General features: G+C 41.0%; 1 protein-coding gene and 2 non-coding genes across 3 annotated transcripts; 1 reads left to right on the forward strand and 2 right to left on the reverse strand.

Moving 5' to 3' along the window:
• Positions 1 to 1651: 1651 nt before the first annotated feature.
• Positions 1652 to 9513, reverse strand: LOC6584174 (1-phosphatidylinositol 3-phosphate 5-kinase). The gene is made up of 4 exons (XM_002009796.4): positions 9168 to 9513; positions 8615 to 9069; positions 8410 to 8535; positions 1652 to 2223 (listed from the first exon to the last, which is right to left on the reverse strand). The coding sequence occupies exons 1-4, from the start codon at positions 9384 to 9386 to the stop codon at positions 1821 to 1823; spliced, it is 1203 nt and encodes a 400-aa protein (XP_002009832.3). The 5' UTR covers positions 9387 to 9513; the 3' UTR covers positions 1652 to 1820.
• Positions 9514 to 9828: 315 nt separating this feature from the next.
• Positions 9829 to 9900, reverse strand: Trnap-cgg. The gene has a single exon. It is a non-coding gene; the product is annotated as a tRNA-Pro (tRNA).
• A 243-nt stretch (positions 9901 to 10143) lies between these two features.
• Trnat-cgu lies at positions 10144 to 10215 on the forward strand. Its single transcript has one exon. It is a non-coding gene; the product is annotated as a tRNA-Thr (tRNA).
• The last annotated feature ends 8869 nt before the right edge of the window (positions 10216 to 19084 follow it).

Here is a 19084-nt window from a genome sequence, read left to right on the forward strand (position 1 = left end):
AATCATAGTAATAATAATAATAATAATAATAATAATAATGATATTAATAATAGTAATAAAAAAAATTTTGTATAGCATATTAATAAATACATTTATATTGTAACTAGATTATATTTTTTATTTTTTAGTTTTGCTTTTGCTTCGTTTTGCTGTTCTATTTTATACATTTATATATTCAGCTCTTCCTCTTCATTTTTTGTTATGTTTAGTGTATGCTTATCTCAAGGCTTCTCTATCTCTCTGCTCTTCCATCACTCTAAGCACATCTTTACAATTGGTAAAAAAAAAATCATTTTAGCCTCGCACTAACTAAACTTAAATAATAATCAACAATGTTGCTTTAACAGACTTTAAAATGAACGCGCAAAATTATCCTTATTACACTCATTCACGAAAGTGAAATTGTATATTTTTTTTTTTTTTTTCTTCTTTTCATTCTTGTTTTTGTTTATGTTATACACATATAGAAAATAGAAATTCTTTTAATATTTACACATTACACAAAATGCCAAATTTATATATATGTATAGATATATATATATATATTATTTTTACAACCAGCGGCACATTTAAATTGAATTAAAAAAAAAAAAAAAATCATATAAATATATAAATAAGAAATATTAGAATTGGTCGGTGGGGATGCTTAACTTATTTAAATTTTAATGAAAACTATAAACAATTTTCAATATTGCCCGCCCACTTCTCCATGACAAATAAATAATTTGTATATCAAATTCAATTTCGTTCTTAACTAATCAAATCTTATGCCTTGGATCATCTACTTTGATATCAATATCAAAATATTATTATTAGCTTAAAGAGATCAAAGCAAATCATATTTGTATACAGTTAGTAAGGGTATTCCCCAAACAACATGTTTTTTGTCATAGAGAAGTTTTTTTCGTCATAATTTCTTTTGTCAATTTACAAATAAAAAAGCAACAAAAGTTACAAAATAATGGTTTTGCCGCTAATAATTAATTATTTTTTAAATAGTTTTAGTTAATTTTTTTTTTCTTTTTTTTTGGCACTGCTTTGAATTATTTTGGCACCGCACGCTTCAAATATATGCATATACACATACATACTCACATACATATGCGTAGCTTTGGAAAGCGGCGATCGAGCTTACAAATTAAAAAAAAAAAAAAAAATTATTGTTCTGTTTTTTTTTTTTGTAAAATATAACAGTTTTTCTCGTTTTCTTCATATATTGTGTTCTTAGACATGTAATTTTGTATTTAAGTTATGTTTTTGTTGTTTTTATGTTTTGCTTCTTTTTTTTTTTTTTTTTTGCACAAATTGCACGCAAAGTATTTACAGAGCTTAAAGGAACCGATAAATCAAAAAATTTTGAAATAAAATAATAAAATAAAAGAATAGTTTAATAACTAAAGCTACAAAACTTTAACTCAGTCAAAGCAAAACGAACATTTTATGGTTTATACGTAGTTATAACATATTGATAATTATCGATATATCAATCGATAAGTCGAGCCAATGCGCTCGACCGGCGCCGTTCAGTTGCGATTGTAGAACTTTCTTTGGTAGCGTCTGCAGCTGCTGCCCATGCTGCCGACGCCTCCGCCCGCAATGCCGCCGCTGCCGCTGCCGCCGCCCATGCCCACGCCCACGCCCACGCCCACGCCCATGCCCATGCCCATGCCCATGAGCTGCTGCTGCTGCTGCTGCTGTTGTTGTTGCTGCTGTTGCTGTTGCTGATGCAGCCCAAAGCCGGCGGCTCCATAAAACTGTTGACCGGAGCCGCCGATGCCGCTGCTGCCGCTGCCGCTGCCGCTCATGCCCAGGGCTTTATTTTAGCTGGACGCCCCCAGCTGGTTCTTCATGTGCGCGGCGGCAGCTGCAGCGGCAGCGGCCGCAAACGGCGAGCCGACGCCGACACCGCCGCCAGTTGGCGTTTGGGGTCCATTGTTGTTGTTGTGATCACCTGGCGTGCGCGGTCCATTGACCATGCCGCCACCAACGCCGCCGCCATTGACATTGGCGCCGCCCGTCACACCGCCCGGTCCGCCGCCCAGCAGCCCGCCCGCATTGCCAGCACCGCCCGCTGCTCCAGTCGGCGAGCCCTGACCCAGGGACGAGACATGACGCTTCAGCATCGGATGATTGGCCATCGAGGCGAACACCAGACGCTCCTCATAGTCGTATTCGCAGAGTATTTTATTCTCGCATAGGTAGAAGCGATCCCCAACACAGAATCTGCAAGGAAGGTGGGAAAGAGAGAGGGTTAGATTATGATTTGAGTGAGAAGTAGGGTTTTCGAAAATATAGTAAAATACCAATATATCGATATTTTTGTATAAAAAATATATTTATATCGGAACATTTTTTTTGTCTCAATATCGATTTTTTTCTATATATTTGAGTAAAAAGTGAACCAAGCGAAAAGTGCAAAAAATTGAATATGATGAAAACGAATTATTCGGACTTTAAAAATGGAACATTTCCTTAAAGTTATAAAAATCAGATATGGCGTCGCATATGAAAAAATAAAAAGCCCTGTGATAACTTTGAGTACCGAATATTGGAGTTAAGCGGCCTTTATCATATAAAGAAAAAATACTTATTCTTATTATTCTTGTTTTTTGGGATGGAATATAAATTTATTGATGGAAAAAATATTAAAAAATAAAAATCGAAAAATATTGATATATCGATATGTTTAAGGTTCGTATCAAATATCATATTGATATTTTTCAAAACTTAAAATACCATGGATAATCATATTTCCAAAATATTCGATAACCCTAGTGAGAAGCCAATTGATATACATTAAATGAGCTCGAATATGGAATTCTAATTGGAATTTAAAAACTGAATCTTGTATAAAGAGACTTTATAGATGCCACAGTGATGGGTTTATATAACTGATAAATATATGTATATATACTTTTACAACTATATACAATACATATATAAATTATATAAACAAGGCATTCTTTATGCCAGAGTTGAACCAGATGGAGGAACAGGAACCTGCTAAGTGGAAACGATTTTTCCACTTGCGTAAGCCTGCAAGCGACGTCCTGAGAGAGACAGACAAACAGCACAAAGATGTCAATTGACAGGCAACTGTTAAGCTGCCGACTGCGAGGGCTGTCAGAGTGAATGGCCAGGAACTGGGTTGGCTGAAACAAAAGCACAGACGAAGACATGCAGCAGGAGCCGCCACAGTGGCAGCAGCAGCAGGACCAACAACAGTATCAAATGAATGGGACGAGACAACGGTTTGATGACATCGTTCACAAGGAAGTCAGAGATAAGCATTTGAAAATGTCAGAGGCACAGCAGCAGGAAACGGGCCACAGATCTGCAATTGCTACAAGATACAGCGCAACAGGGGTAACAGGTGAAACGTTACGTAGTAGCAGAACAAGTTCCGCTTCACTGCAGTCCACTGTGGGCGTACGGCCAACTGCAAATGAAGTCCAATGCCCTGCCCCAAAGCATGTGTCTGCGCGTGTGTGTGTGTGTGTGTGCATGAAGCCCTTTGTCAAAATATTTATGTTAGCACCTGTACAGGCTGACAACGGGACAAGCAGTGCCGGGTGATGGGTGCTGGGTGCTGAAGGGGCGTCTACGCAACAGTTGCCCAACATTCGGAAAACTCCAACAGAATATATATATAAAAAAAAAGAAGCAACACACGAAATACACAGCTCACATTTCAAAGCAAACAAGCCACGGCACAGAGACTCCAATTAAATGAAGCAATCTAAATGCTCTTACGTAAGAATATGCTGATATGTATAGTATATACTATGTTATATTCATATCTATTATTGTTCTATCTGTCATGGTTGCGGATTTCAGTTTAAATGTCTTTCTGTTATACCACTGTTATACGACTGTTATACTGATGCTTAAGTACAAGCGAAATTTTAGTCAGTGCAATACATATTTATACTAAACTGTGCCTCTGTTATAATACTGTTATATTGATCGCTTGCATAATTCAATTTCTATTTATTTCACCCTTTGCTAGCTTTGTATAATCTAACTGTCTACCTACCCAATAATCTATTTATTCATTCGTTGTTCTTTCTATACACCTGATCGTTAAACTATCTATCGATCAAATCGATGTATACTTATATTTAACTATTCGTCTGTACGATATATCTATATTGGTCATTCAATTTCTCTAGCAATATATATTTATCAATCACTTGATCATCTATATATGTATGTGCTTTTTCCATTCATGTTTTTATTATATCAGCCGATCTATTTATGTATCTATAATATGTATGTATGAATATGTACTATCTGATCTTAACTATTTTTCCTGTTTACTCTATATTAGCTATATTAAGACTTTCAGAACCAGCTTGTTGGCTTTGTGCACATGCCGCTTGCTAGCTAGTGCAACATTTTTATGTTTGACAAGTACGTATGCCCTATCTGGCCAGAGGAGTAGCGGGCTAGGCAGCAGTGAAGAGGTAAGGGGCATGGATAGGGGTAGGAATAGCGGTAGGGGTAGGGACATCGGCTTACAGCAGACTTACAGCGGATATGAAATTCGGCTTTTGATTTACGTCAATGTTTTTTGCTATTTTTTGGTTCTTCTGATTTTTTGTTGGTTTCATTTTCTTGTTGGCTGCTGGCGTTGCAGCAAATCGATTGACGGACTGGCACTGGCACTGGCACTGGCTATGTACAAACAAACACACATATGTGGGCTGTGTGGGTGTGGCATGGCGTCGTCTACATGAAAAACGCTTTGTTTATCTACCAAAACAACAAAAAATGCTCGAGTCAACAAAGTATGAAAAAGAAGAGCAACGACAACTTTTGGCTATGGCATTGAACGCACCTGTGACATGCACACCACACATCAGACATGTGTGTGCGTGTGTGCGTGTGTGTGTGTGTGTGTGTGTGTGTGTGTGTGGAGGACTCGCACATCCGGGCAAGTGAAGACCAACAACAAATTGTCAACAGGAAATACAAAAATTGTTAAAATGGCGCACGCTGTTATTTCTTCAGCTTCCTCTCACACTCACTCGCTCGCTCGCTCACTCACTCTATCTCTCTTCTACTACTCTGGCTTGTGCTCGCACGAAAAGATTCACTGCCAAACTTCGCGCTCTGTTTACCGCTACTGTTACTTTCCTTCTCCCTCGCACTGCTGGGCTGCCTGCCAGTCAACTAACGACGTCGTCGATGCTGGCGACAGGAAATTATGCAAACTTTTCAGTAACAACATAAAAATAAAAACAACAAACACATTCGATGCACTTTCGTTAAAAAAAAAACACACACACACACACACACATGTACTCAATACACACTAAGAGCGAGAGAGTGACAGCAAGCAGCGTAGAGCAGGAAGAATGGAAAAAAGAGCAAAAATGCAAAGCGACTTTTTGTTGATGTCGCTGCCACTGCCGCTGCCGCTGTTCATGATGTGGCAAGTGAAGTCCCGCATTTTAAATGTGAAATGTGCGACCAACAATAAAAATGCTGCACGATTGCGTGGCAGGAGTCAGGGCCATTGCAAGCTGCCCGCTGGCCATGCCACAACGCCTCAATGACTTTTTTGGCAATTGAATTAATTTTCGTAAAAAATTGATTAGCCTCAAATGGAAATGGAAAACGAAGGAAAAAAAATACATATTTATGTACACGCACACGCACAAAATTGATCGGTGATTTTAAAGAGCGCAGGCTACAATTTTGGGAATTTTTATTAGAATTTCCCTTAAGGAAATTCCTCAGGGCAGCTTTAGCTGAGCGCCTTACAGACTCTCTACCTCTCTCTCCATCTCTCACTCTAACAAAGTGCAGACGAGCGTTAACAGACTGCTGCTTGTGCCCTTCACAGACAACTGTTATCAGTTTAACAGATAAAGCAAATGAACAGACATTGAGTGTTTATCTTAACAGAAAACTGTTAGAGTTAGCAAAATAAATGTGACCAAATTCAAATTTATAAAAGAATACAAATATGAATATGAAACTAGTTCTTCCCATTCTATTTAATTTCCAACATCACTTCGAAGGGCAACCTGTACAGGCCGCACTTAGGCCACATGCCGCCTGTTACATTTTTAAAGCCAATTTTCGACAATGCGAAACAAAAGCGTCAGCGATTGCATTTGCAACAGCCGGGCAACATTGTATGGGCAATGGGAGGGAGTGGGCCAGGATTTTTACAATAAGCCAATATGTTTTAACATTTATTTCAATATTTTTGTGTTCGGCAATGCCGTGTGGCGGCATTTTAAATATTTAATGCGTTGCCGTTGCTTCTACAATATGCTCCAATGGAGATGAAGGCAACCAGGGCAGGGGCAGGAGCAAGGGCAGTGGCCGGGATCGGGGCAGGGCACGGCATATGGGCAGTCGCATTAATAATGCAAAGCGAATCGAAAAGAAGAAAACAAAATAAAAAAGGAACTGAAATACTTGTTGACCGGTCACGAGCTTCACGCACACACTTTAAAACTCTCTAGAGTGACATTTGCCGAATTGGCCAAATGCAATAAATTCGCAAAGGCAGCTGGCTAGCTGGTTGAGCTGCACGCGAGCCCGATGACTAGTTGATGGCACCCCGAAGGGTACGAGAATCAAATATGCCCATGAAATTTATGCGGTTTTCATAGAAACTCTATGACACTCAAAGGGGTTGCTCTCTCTATCTCTCTCTCTATCTCTCTCTCTCTCTTTCTCTCTCACACTCGCTGCCCGAATTACCCCATACTCGGCATCCAGGAGAACCCAAAATAAGGGCCAAACAAGCTTGTAAATGATGTCAATTTGTTGCCGCTGATGCTTTAGCTGCATAATAATAAAATTCCAAGTGCCATTTTGGCCATGTATATTGGCCAAAGATTAAAAAGGGATTTCTTTTCGGCAATGTTTACAGAAGCTGTTGATAGGCAAATGGCCCATAAAAATGCATAAGTAGGTAATATGGCAAATGAGCATAAGGAATAGGAGAGTGTGTGTGAAAAAGAGAGAGAGAGAGAGAGAGAGAGAAGTAGAAGTAGAAGTAGAAGTAGAAGTAGAAGTAGAAGTAGAAGCAGAAGTAGAAGAAGTAGAAGCAGAAGCAGAAGCAGAAGTAGAAGTAGAAGTAGAAGCAGAAGTAGAAGCAGAAGCAGAAGTAGAAGTAGAAGCAGAAGTAGAAGCAGAAGCAGAAGAAGCAGAAGCAGAAGCAGAAGCAGAAGCAGAAGCAGAAGCAGAAGTAGAAGCAGAAGCAGAAGCAGAAGCAGAAGCAGAAGCAGAAGCAGAAGCAGAAGTAAAAGCAGAAAGAAGCAGAAGCAGAAGCAGAAGCAGAAGCAGAAGCAGAAGCAGAAGCAGAAGCAGAAGCAGAAGCAGAAGCAGAAGTAGAAGAAGCAGAAGCAGAAAGAAGCAGAAGAGAAGCAGAAGCAGAAGCAGAAGCAGAAGCAGAAGCAGAAGCAGAAGCAGAAGCAGAAGCAGAAGCAGAAGCAGAAGTAGAAGCAGAAGCAGAAGAAGCAGAAGCAGAAGCAGAAGTAGAAGCAGAAGCAGAAGCAGAAGCAGAAGCAGAAGCAGAAGCAGAAGCAGAAGCAGAAGCAGAAGCAGAAGCAGAAGCAGAAGCAGAAGCAGAAGCAGTAGAAGCAGAAGCAGAAGCAGAAGCAGAAGCAGAAGCAGAAATAGAAAGCAGAAGCAGAAGCAGAAGCAGAAGCAGAAGCAGAAGCAGAAAGATAAAAGCAGAAGCAGAAGTAAAAGCAAAAGCAAGTAAAAGCAAAAGCAAAAGCAGAAGCAGAAGCAGAAGCAGAAGCAGAAGTAGAAGCAGAAGCAGAAGCAGAAGCAGAAGCAGAAGCAGAAGTAGAAGCAGAAGCAGAAGCAGAAGCAGAAGCAGAAGCAGAAGCAGAAGCAGAAGCAGAAGCAGAAGCAGAAGCAGAAGCAGAAGCAGAAGCAGAAGCAGAAGCAGAAGCAGAAGCAGAAGAAGAAGCAGAAGTAAAAAGCAAAAGCAGAAGTAAAAGCAGAAGCAGAAGCAGAAGCAGAAGCAGAAGCAGAAGCAGAAGCAGAAGCAGAAGCAGAAGTAGAAGTAGAAGTAGAAGTAGAAGTAGAAGTAGAAGTAGAAGTAGAAGTAGAAGTAGAAGTAGAAGTAGAAGTAGAAGTAGAAGTAGAAGTAGAAGTAGAAGTAGGGGCAGAAATAGATGTAGAAGTAGATATAAGAGCTATACGCATAACTAGACGTAAACGTAGGGCTTTCGTAAAAGTACAGGCAAATATAAATTCGTGCCGAGGTGCAAGTATAAATTTAAGTTTAATCCCAATATAGTTTTCAGTATAAGTACAAGATTATAAATCATTTTCTCCACTGGAATGTCAACTCTCCTATCAAATGTCCTGCCTGTCTCACACAACTATCGGGTGCTGGCGATATATAACGTTGTTACTCGGATCACTCACCTATGATTGCATTGCTGGCACGCAAAGCACTCCAGATGATAGACATTGGTGCGTGCACGCATCACCATCTCGAAGGCTGGAATGACTTTGCTGCAGGCGGCGCAGTATCCCGTATTCCCGAACAATCTGCAAAACGAGAGTTAACAGCGATTAAAGATCTACTTCTCTTTCTCTCCATCTCTGTCTCTCTGTCAGTGTTACGCACCTCAAGTAGTCGCGCTTGCAGAGCATCAGATTGCCCTTGGTGTAGAGCGTGGAGCCGACCTCGCCGAGGCGGCAATCGCAGCAGCCGCACTTGAGGCAATCCTCGTGCCACAGCATGTCCAGGGCGCGCAGCAGGTAACGGTCCTGGATGTGCTTGCCACAGCCGGCGCACAATTGGCTGCCATTGTTGTTGTTGTTGTTGTTGTTAGCGGCGGCCGCAATGCTCTGCACGTTGCTATTGCTGTTGTTGTTATTATTGTTGTTATTGCCATTGTTCACAGAGTTGCCATTGCTCAGGCCATTGTTGTTGTTGCCGCTGCCATTGTTGTTGCTGTTCTGGCCGTTGTTGTTCATGTTTGCGGTTTGCTGTTGCTGCTGTGCCGACTGCTGCTGCTGCTGATTGGATGATAGCCCGACTAGTCCGGGTTCTGTTTTGGTTATATCCATAGTCATCATCTGCAAGAGCAAAAGAGAGAGAGAGAGAGAGAGAGAGTTAGCCAATTTCTTACTGAAAAACGAAGGAGTGGAGGGAGGGGACGAGCCCGTGTGTGTACATTCGGTCTGCTAATCTCCTGCCAATAGCCCTCATACGACGACCGCGATCTCTTCCACTGTTGACGGCGAGTGCCGCTGCTGCTGTTCGTCTGTGGCATTGTCAAATGCTCGTAGCCGTAGTACTGCGGCACGGCGGGCACTATGAACCGCTCGGGCGCATTGAAGTCAATAAATTTTAGGTCGTTGTTAAATTCGTAGTCAAAATCAACTGTATACATGACCACAACAGCAACGTATTCAATTGTAACTATATATTTAAATCAGCTTTTTCACTTATGTGATTGAATTGTCATCAACAAAGAAATGTCTCGTCGATGCCAGTTTTATTCAATACTGTCAAGTAATTTTAACGGCATTTGTCAGCTGTCAGGCGTACCCATAGTCAGTGCTCAGTAATGCCATTAATAGACGGCGGCGTCTAGAACATGTTCTCCCACAACTTTTCATAGCATACTTTTACGCGGCGCCTGTTAATGCGCTGTTAATTTAGCAGAAGCGCTGAATTAACGGCTTGCCAAAATTGTATGTCATTCTTCTATGTGCGAACTTTTTCGCAACTACATGTAAATTGTAAAGCTTTCTTCGGAAATATAAAAAGCAAAAAATGAACAAAAAATATTTAAAAAAAAAGAAAAGAATTGTGCGATCACAATTTTAAGCGGGCTCGTCCGGGAGTTGAACCCGGGACCTCTCGCACCCGAAGCGAGAATCATACCACTAGACCAACGAGCCATTGTCAACGTGGCCGACCCAAACCCAAACTGAATGGAGACTATCGCAAGCTGCGACCTCGATCAGATCAAACTGTTGCGTCATATCCAACAAAAATTCCGCTATGCGTGTGCTATTTTTAACACAACACAAGCTTCGATCGCCGTTTGTTGGGCTGTGTTTGAGCGCTGCTGTCTCCCGATTGGTTATGCGTGGGCGTCGGTCCTTTATAATCCAGCTTATTGACGGCGACTTCGCCAGATGGCCTCTTTAGCTCAGAGGCAGAGCACTGGTCTCGTAAACCAGGGGTCGTGAGTTCAATTCTCACAGGAGGCAGGCTTAAATCGCTGCGATTCTTTTTTTTACATTGCTGTAAAATCTGAGTTCAATAAGCGTCATTTTGAACGAAAGTTTTACTTTCGATATTTTGCATATTTAAGCGAAACATTTTGCGGCTGACAATTTCAACCAGCAGCCGCAACATTTACAACTGTCACTTTTGCTTTATTGCTGCGTGTGTGCAACGCTGCAAATTGCTGACTGCAGCAGCGCGATAACGATAACAAAACATGGCCAAGGCGTCTGTCAATGGCCAGCAGCGGCAGCAGCAGCAGCAACAACAACAAATCAATGCGAGCAGAAAATGCCAACAACGATTTAAAATAACGAGATTTATGACAAATTGGCATTGGCAAAACGGAAACAGAAGAGCGCAAAATGCAACGAAACGAAATGGAATGAAATGGAATGGTCATGCATGCGTGTGTGTGTGTGTGTGTGTGTGTGTGTAACCAGGCCAAAATCAAAGCGCTAAATACTTAGTTTGTTGCCAATTTCTGTTTGCCAGCCAGAAGCCCTAAAAATATGCAGAGATGCCGCTGCCTGTGTTTGTGTGTGTGTGTGTGTGTGTGTGTGTGTGTGGGGAAGGGGACGGACTGTGGCTAGGCATGCATATATGGGGCTGCCATGTGTTGTGGCACCATTGTCTGTCGCCCTGCCTCAATTGTCGTTGGCCATGGCCAAATGCATTAAGCCAACATGGTTGCCACTGCCGCTGTCCATGTAGCACCAACTGTGACCCGGCCTTGGGGGCACAGACCGTGGCACGTTACTCCGTGCCACGCGTGTGCAGCTGCTGGCAATGACTTTAATTAGACGTCGCACTGCGGCCAGTGTCAAAAACTCATCAGCCATGGGCCGCGGGCGACGGGCCACAGGGGGCGGGGCGACGGGGTACGGGGAGGGGCGACGACCAATGGACGTTCGCTCATAAAAATTCAATCAAATCAATTTATGTAAATTTAACGCCAGCCCCCTAAAAAGCCGTACCAAATACCAATCAGCCAAGTCAGCCTTTAACTTGGCCAAAACCAATGCAGTCTGCCACTCCCCCTTACAGTGCCGGCCTCCGCCTCCTGCTCGCGGACTGCATTGTTATTTAGTTTAGTTCAAAATGAATTGAATGCTAAATGTTGGCGCAACGTTTTCATATTCGAATTTCATTGCCACCAAAATGCAATTGTATGCCGCATGCGGCATGCCGGGGGGCGTGTCGCACGAGTGGGCGTGGCCACATGGCACAGCTTTATCGGAGACAGCGCATTCATTGAGCATTCATAGTTTTTGTACAATGCGTAGGCGATCAATAAATTTATGCATTACATTCATCTTCCTTCCTCTCTGCCTGCCGCTTTCTCTACCTCTCTACCTCTCTCCCTCTCTCCCTCCCTTCCCTCTCCCTTTCACCTGCAACTCTTTTCAATTTGCATACGAAATTTGATTTTGGGCAACGATTTAACTGGCGATTTGCCTGCTTTGTTTCACATTCCATTCCATTGCATTTGCTATTCCATTCCATTTAACTTTAATTTCGTTTCATTCCATTTCGTACGCACATTTTCGTTTGTTACTGAACTGTTTATTTTCATTGTATTTCATAAATTGAATTGTTTACGTTTCATTGCATTAGATTTCACTTTATTTTGGCTGTTTTTTGTTTCATTACGATTTTATATTCAATATTTGATATATTTTATTTGTTGTCATTCCACTTTATTCAGAGTTAAGTCTGATCTTATGGTATTTTGGTTAATTGGCTTTGGCTTACAGTAAACGTTATTTATTTTTTCTGTTTCATTCCATTTAGTTCTCAATCATTTTTCAAAATTGCAACAATGTAATGCCAATGTAACCTTTTATACGTTAACGTTTCATTCCAATATGTTCCTCTATAGTATACAATTATATTTCACTTAATATTCGTTAGTTTTAATTTTCCATCATTTCATTTAATTCGTTTTACATGTTTCAATTTCATTTCCTTTCATCTTTGATCCATTTACTTTATTTTATCTTAGCTGCTATCATAAGTTTTTCTGCTTTCATTCCATTCGTTTACTAACTCACTTCCTTAGCTGACAATTGCAATGTTTCATTTCCATCAGTTCGTTGCCTAATTCCATTTTGTTCTCAATCATCAATTATTCAATGCCCTTTAAAAATACTCTATAATAACGGGGCATTTGCTAGCACCTGTACTTCTCCCCATGGTTAAACGTAATTTGTTATCTACTTTCGAGTTGAGAAAATTGGTATCCACCCAGTCCAAATCGTTGCTTAGCCTCACCGTAAGGCAGACGGAAACGCAACCGATACCTGACGCAGGTGATACGGGCGCACGGAAGAGCAGGTAACACGGACGGCCGGCCGGGCGAGCTAATTGCGCGACCAGGGCGCTCATTAAACCCAATCAATATTCAAATTTCTACGTCCGTAATACCCATAGAGTCGTAGTTTTTGGGGTAACTCTGGCCGGCGGCATTTTCACAGTTTAGTTTGCTAAGCGGATGCCGGCCAGCCCCTAGCCGCGGGGTCCCTCCAACCTCCACCCTCCACCCTCTAGCCTTTACCCTTTACCCTTTACCCCTCACCTTACACCCTTTGCCATTTGCCATTGCGTTTCGTTTTTGGTTCCGGCTCTATAATTATGCATATGCATGTGGTGCCGCTAGAGGATGGGGGCTGGTGTCGCGGCCGGTGTTGGGGTCGGGGGCGTGGTGAGGTTTTTGTGTCGCAACTTAAACCCTTTTTAACCCCAATTGTTGAGCCAAGTGGAAGATGGAGGCGGGGATTTAAATTACAGGTTTGCACGCAAGTTAACGGAAGTTACGTCGGTTATAAGAAACTGTCGCTCTTTCATTTCATATTCCACACACACACACACACACACACACTCACGCTGGAAATTAAGTTGATTTTGCGGTCAGTTATGTTTATGGTTTATTTATTTGGCCAACGACGACCAGGCGAGGCCAAAAGCTGCTGCAATTTTGTGACATGTTTTATGCATGCGCCCCAAAAAGTAGGCAACGTCACATCACACGCCGCCCGGGGAACGGCAGCTGCATTGGCGTGGGCAGCCGAGGGGGGATGGCAAATGGGGGCAAATGTTGTCGCATGTCGTCATGTGGAGCGGATTTAATGACACTAATTAGTGGCCGATGCTCATGTGACAGAAACGCGTTACGGCAAACGAGGCGAGCCCGAGCCCAACGCTCAATGCTCCCTACACGCCACCATGCCTCCCCCGCTGTCCCCGCCCGCTGAACACTTCAAAAATCACAGAAATGTTACTGCCATATGCCTGCAACAGCTGCAACAACTGCTTTGATGCAGTCCGTGTGCACTGTGTGGAGCTCAGCCCTTAATGCCAGCCACCCACTGGCAGTCCTCCACCCCCCTGCCACTCCCACCACGCTTAATTGGTAATTAATTTATTTTGCATAATATTTCGCGCCGTTCGCTTTGCCCGTTGCACATTATGTTGCTGACAGCCTGCGGCAACCCCTAGCTTTTGGGCGTCGGGCGTCGGGCGTGGGGCATGGGGGCGTGGCTGGCTGGCTGGCTGGCTGGCTGTGGAGATTTCATATTAAGGACGAACGTAATTATGTTTATTTGGTTTTGGGCTTTTGGTTCGTTGTCGCGCTTCGTGCAACTGACGGACAACCAAAGGTGTCAAAAAGTGCGAATTAAGTGCGAATAAACGTGCTGAGCGTGCAGAGGACACGCCTACACACACACACACACACACACCTGTCTGTCTGCGCGTAAATTTACATTGGCGCACAAAAATCACATAAATTTAATTTGTGCACGCAACGGGCGAGCCGGGAAAATTGATGGTGAAATTATGGAAAAATAATCAAGTGACTGATAAAAAAAATTTATAATAAAATAGGCAATAAACAAACGTTTCAAATCGATAAGCAAACTGCATAAAATAATCAATTATATTACAACTATAAATTAATTGTTATACTTAGTTCATAAATATAAACAATAACTTGCATAAACACCTCATTTATATCGAAGAAAAGTACGACAATAAATTGAAGAGTGGGAGAAAATTCCCTAAGACATTCCATGGTATATCCTCAAAATGCATAACAGAGTCAATTAAGAGAGAATTTCCTTTTTATTGCCTACTTTCAAGAGCGAAACGATATGGTAAGCAGTAAAATTGGGAAGATCACTAAGTTCATAACAAATAAACACATATTTTTTATTGAAATATAAATTAGCTAAATAATTGTTAAAGGTCAAATGGCTTTAATGGTCAACTAGAAACAGCGAGAGAAGTCCACTTTCAATGTCCTTTGGCCATGCAAGGCTTCCGCGCACAAATTAAAAAGAAAAACGAAAAAAAAATAAAAACAGGTACACCAAATTTATGCAAAACAAAGAGAAGCAAATACAACAACAATAGAGTACCAAAAAACAAAAACAAATTAAAGGCAACAAAAGCTTGGGGAAAAAAGTTCAAGTACGCGATATAAAAAACTAAAACAATGCCACAAAAATATATACAACGAGGCACGAAGAAGCAGAGCAACAAGAAGTCGACAAGAAAGCAACAACAACAGCAGCAGCAGCAACAACAGCACACAAAACAATCAAAATTCATTTTTAATTTTTATACCATAAAAATGTAAACGAAGACGTGGCATAGGCAAAACAAAGCAGGGGAAGGGGCACAATTGGAGAATGGCGAGTGGAGAGTGGGAGAGTGGGCAACTGCGAGAGTGAGAGAGACAGAGCTGAACAGAAAAATGGTCACCAAAGCCAGGCACGAAATGGAGGCGCAACAATAAGAGCGACGAATGGAATGGGATTGAAGCAGCTCGATCCTTTGCAAGCAACTTTGCGCCTGTTTCATGCTTAACGGTTTTCCTTTACATAAACGTATATATATGTGTATACCTATATATATAAACCTATATATATAAATTTTTTCCTTTTGTGTTTACTGCAGTCCAGATAAAGTTTTGAAACAGCAAGCGAGCTTTTAAGTGGCCCGGTCAACAATTAAATGGCAACGTTTGCCATTTTTTATATTGTCGTCATCGTTGCTGCTGTTGTTGTTGTTGATTTAATTATAGTACGCCCATTGTTCATGTGCCGCCCCTTTACCTTCTCCTGTCAGCAACATGTGTCGTGGCAGTCCAATAAGATTTCCAAATTTTCATGTTTTCAATGTACTTAAACTGCCATAAATACCAATCAAAATCAAATGCACACGCATGAGAGAGCGAGAGACGCTCACATACATATGTATATCTGACTTTCTTTGACTGCCTGTGCGTGTTTTTTTGGCACTAGACCTTTTATGCTGTCACAGGCAGCAGCTTTAACTAAACTCTCCTCCCTTTCAAATTCGCTCTCTCGCTCGGGCGACAAAACAAAAGAGAACGTTATTGCAGTCAATTTATTGCATTAATTTCTAAGCAAATAAAAAGCTGATATGCTCAACTTATCGAGAAAAAAAATGTTTATACAAAAGCCGTAACTTTAAAATTGAAGAGCTAAGCGATTTCTGAGTTATTACAGATTCTATATCTTGTGTATTGAACGTTTCTGTTAGCGACCATTTGGTTGCCTGCTCAATTTGGCGAAGTCTACAAAAACGCTAGCAACAGCATGTGTGAGAGTGTAAAACTGTTTGCTTATGCTTGTTAATGTGTGCGTGTGTTTGTGTGTGTCTGCAAGTGTCGAGTTTGTGTTTACACCGTTCTAGTACTATCGAAAGCTTAACGTTGTTGTTTCTCTCCATCTCAATAACTAACAGCAGCAAAAAAATATTGATGGAGGCAGAGAGGCGAAAAGCAAACGCTTCCCTGCCACATGCAGTCAGAATTGATGCCGCGCGACCCTCTCAGTCGTGCTCCGGCCGCATTGCTTGTTTGATTTATGCGCATTGTTGTTGCCGTTCATACGGTGTTTATTATTGTTGTGGCAACATATGGGGCAGGGCTTGTACATAAGCATTTGTAGTAGTTGCTGTTATTGCTGTTGTTCCTCTTGTTATTGTTAATCTATTTGTACAGATTTTCCTCTTTTTTTTTTTTTTTTATTGCAGCCAGCGATTCTAAGTGAGATTTATGCTACACCCGACAAATCACCCCCAGCTCTCCCCCCTCTGTCCGCATTCTCCTCTCTCCCAATATCATTTTGGGCCGCGTCAACGACACATTGCGCCAACGTTTTGATTTGTGCGACAATTCCACATTTCGCTTGCTCTCTTACAGAAGTCTCCCCCTTCAATCTCTCCACTTGTCAACTGATGTACAACACGGCAGTGGAATTTTTATTAAGTTGTTTTATGTGTATTGTGTTGTTGGCTATTTGCTGTTATTTCTTTCTGCTTAAACAATTACGACAAATTGCGCTTTTATGGACTGAGCGAAACGAAGACGTTGCCGAGATGCCATCGACTGCATCGACGTTGAAGCTGACGCTGACGATGACGCTCACGTCGCAATTGTCGTCATGTGCGAAGCCCACTGCGCTAATACGCTCGCTCACTTCCAATTGGAACTGTGGGCGCAGCCAACTTTACACAGTGATGCTTAATTGCCAGACAATGCCAAATGCAGTTGCCGTTAAGCGGCGCTAATTAGGTGAAAGCATCCGCTCCGCTCTCTTATGTGCAATCAAACAAAAGAGAGCGAGAGAGAGAGAGAGAGGAGTGACAGGGTACAGTTTAATAGACAAACAGATAAATACATATGTATGTATGTGTTTAGTTATGTATTTAACGAAAGGAATTTTAAGGGGGAAATCCAAAGAGGCGTAGGTAAATTATAAAATTTCCTTCGATTTGAAGCCCGCTTGCGATTGCCTGTGGCATTTCGCTTGAATTTCCACGTGCCGATCAAAGGGGGCATTCACCAAATAGCCCGCGAGGCGTGTTGATGATTGCGTCCACTGCGATTGCCGCTTGGCGCGCTTATTTTGCGCTAATTAATGTGTTTTCCACAAAATTAGCAATTTGCGCGCAAATAGAAATTGCAAACGATCGCATCGCATCGATCGATCGGCCGCTCGATCGTTTGCCGGCTTTTGCTGCAAACCAGTTGCACTCGCACTAACCAAACAAAACAGCAGCAGCAGCAGCAAAAAAAAAAAAAAAAAAAAAAAAAAATTAAAAAGGAAAAAAACTAAAGTCCGGGCGTGCGGCCGGACGCACAATTAATTAAGTTGACGTTGCGAGCCAAGAGAAAAAAATACAAAATAAAGAAAAAAGGAAAAGAAAAAGAAAAAGAAAGAAAAAATCGACTGCAAATGCTGGCATGTCCATTGGCAATGCAATCGTCTAAGAATCAATGTAATTAGTGGCTCGAAGAGCTAGATCCAGCTAACAAACAGCTAGCCAACTAGCAGCTAGCCATCTCCCAGCTCCCAGCTCTCAGCTCTCAGCTGCAGGTGCGCCTTGAAAAGCATTTCCTTTTGGTATATCACTTATGATTAGGTGGCATGCCGGCCAAGGAGGAGGCAGCATCATTTAATTACAGACGCAACGCATTTGGCCAACTGCACAGTCCGCATCCGTTACCAACTTGGCCAACTTAATTGAACGTAATTGCCAGCCACTTGAGAGCCAACAGCCAGCAGCCAACAGCGCCCCAGCATTGCAAATGGAGCCATGCCAGTGCCAGAGCCAGAGCTGCCAGAGTGTTAAAGCCTAATTGAAACTGTCAACCGATCGGCGATGGCAACACCGTAACGAATAAGCCAGGCCAAAACATGTAACAATATATATGTATATATATATACAAAAATATATATATATATAAAAAGAGTGAAAATCCTTTAACTGCCTGTTAAAGGCTTAACTGTACACAGCAAAAAATCTATATAAACTGCATAAGAATTATGAATATATACAAAAATATAAGAATTATATTTTAACATAGTATAAAAATTCATTACACTCTACACTACCAAAAATATATTAATTCTATATGAAAAATTCAATATGAAAATCAAATTAAATATTTGTGGACTTAAAATTAAAAATTAATTTTTTTTCTTTTCTTTTCATTATGAATCTATTCAATTCAAATGCTTTTAACTATTTTTATAATAAATAAAATATTTTCTGTTTAATTATAATATTAGTTATTCTAATACTTTATTAATTATTAGATATATAAAATGATATGATTATATATATATTCTAATTTTAACTTATAATTATTTAAATTTTGAATGCTTATTTAAAAAAAAGAAAAATTTTGTTTTTATGTGAGATATACGATTTTTATTGTATAATTTTAAAAATCTCGTCAATATTTCCAAATATTAAGCTTATTTTGTTTTCGTTCAGTGTAACACTTTGGCCCCAAACGCTTAAATTAGTTTAGTTCTGTTATGCGGCTAATAAAGCTATGCTTTTAATTAATTAAAACAAACACAGTACAGTAATGGTCATGAACAGGGGCGAGTGAGCGAGTGCTACTCAAGCAGATAATGTTGAATGAGAAGCAAAGAGGAAAACAGATTGCACTTGCCAATTGCCTATTGTTATTATTGTTGTTGCTGTTGTTGTTATTAGTCTTGTTGTTACTTCTAAATTGTGTCAATTAATGTTTGACCAACACTTACATAGCTGCCGTTTCTCATTTACAACATTTATGATAATAATGATTTTAATTTGCTTGCCAGTTGAAGATAAAGCAATAACGCAACAACGGCAACAAATACAATGCGAGGTGCTCTCCACTTGGCCAAATAGCCATACATACATATACCATATACATATATGCATGTGTGTGTTTATATGTATTGATACAGTGACCACACAGAAGCTCTTCGCAAGCGCTCAACATTACAGTTAATTACATTTGCCGTGGCGTATTTCCAATTC

This window comes from Drosophila mojavensis, unplaced genomic scaffold, assembly GCF_018153725.1.
Source record: "Drosophila mojavensis isolate 15081-1352.22 unplaced genomic scaffold, ASM1815372v1 contig_136, whole genome shotgun sequence".
NCBI classification, from domain to species: Eukaryota; Metazoa; Arthropoda; class Insecta; order Diptera; family Drosophilidae; genus Drosophila; species Drosophila mojavensis.

What these genes read in the sequence shown, in the direction of transcription:
- LOC6584174 (XM_002009796.4), bottom strand. Translation starts at nt 9,386, where the DNA reads ATGTATACAGTTGATTTTGACTACGAATTTAACAACGACCTAAAATTT. An exon ending in AGGAGATTAGCAGACCGAAT is followed by an intron (nt 9,070 to 9,167) that starts GTACACACACGG and finishes TTGCTCTTGCAG; the next exon opens with ATGATGACTATGGATATAAC. An exon ending in TGCAAGCGCGACTACTTGAG is followed by an intron (nt 8,536 to 8,614) that starts GTGCGTAACACT and finishes CTCGTTTTGCAG; the next exon opens with ATTGTTCGGGAATACGGGAT.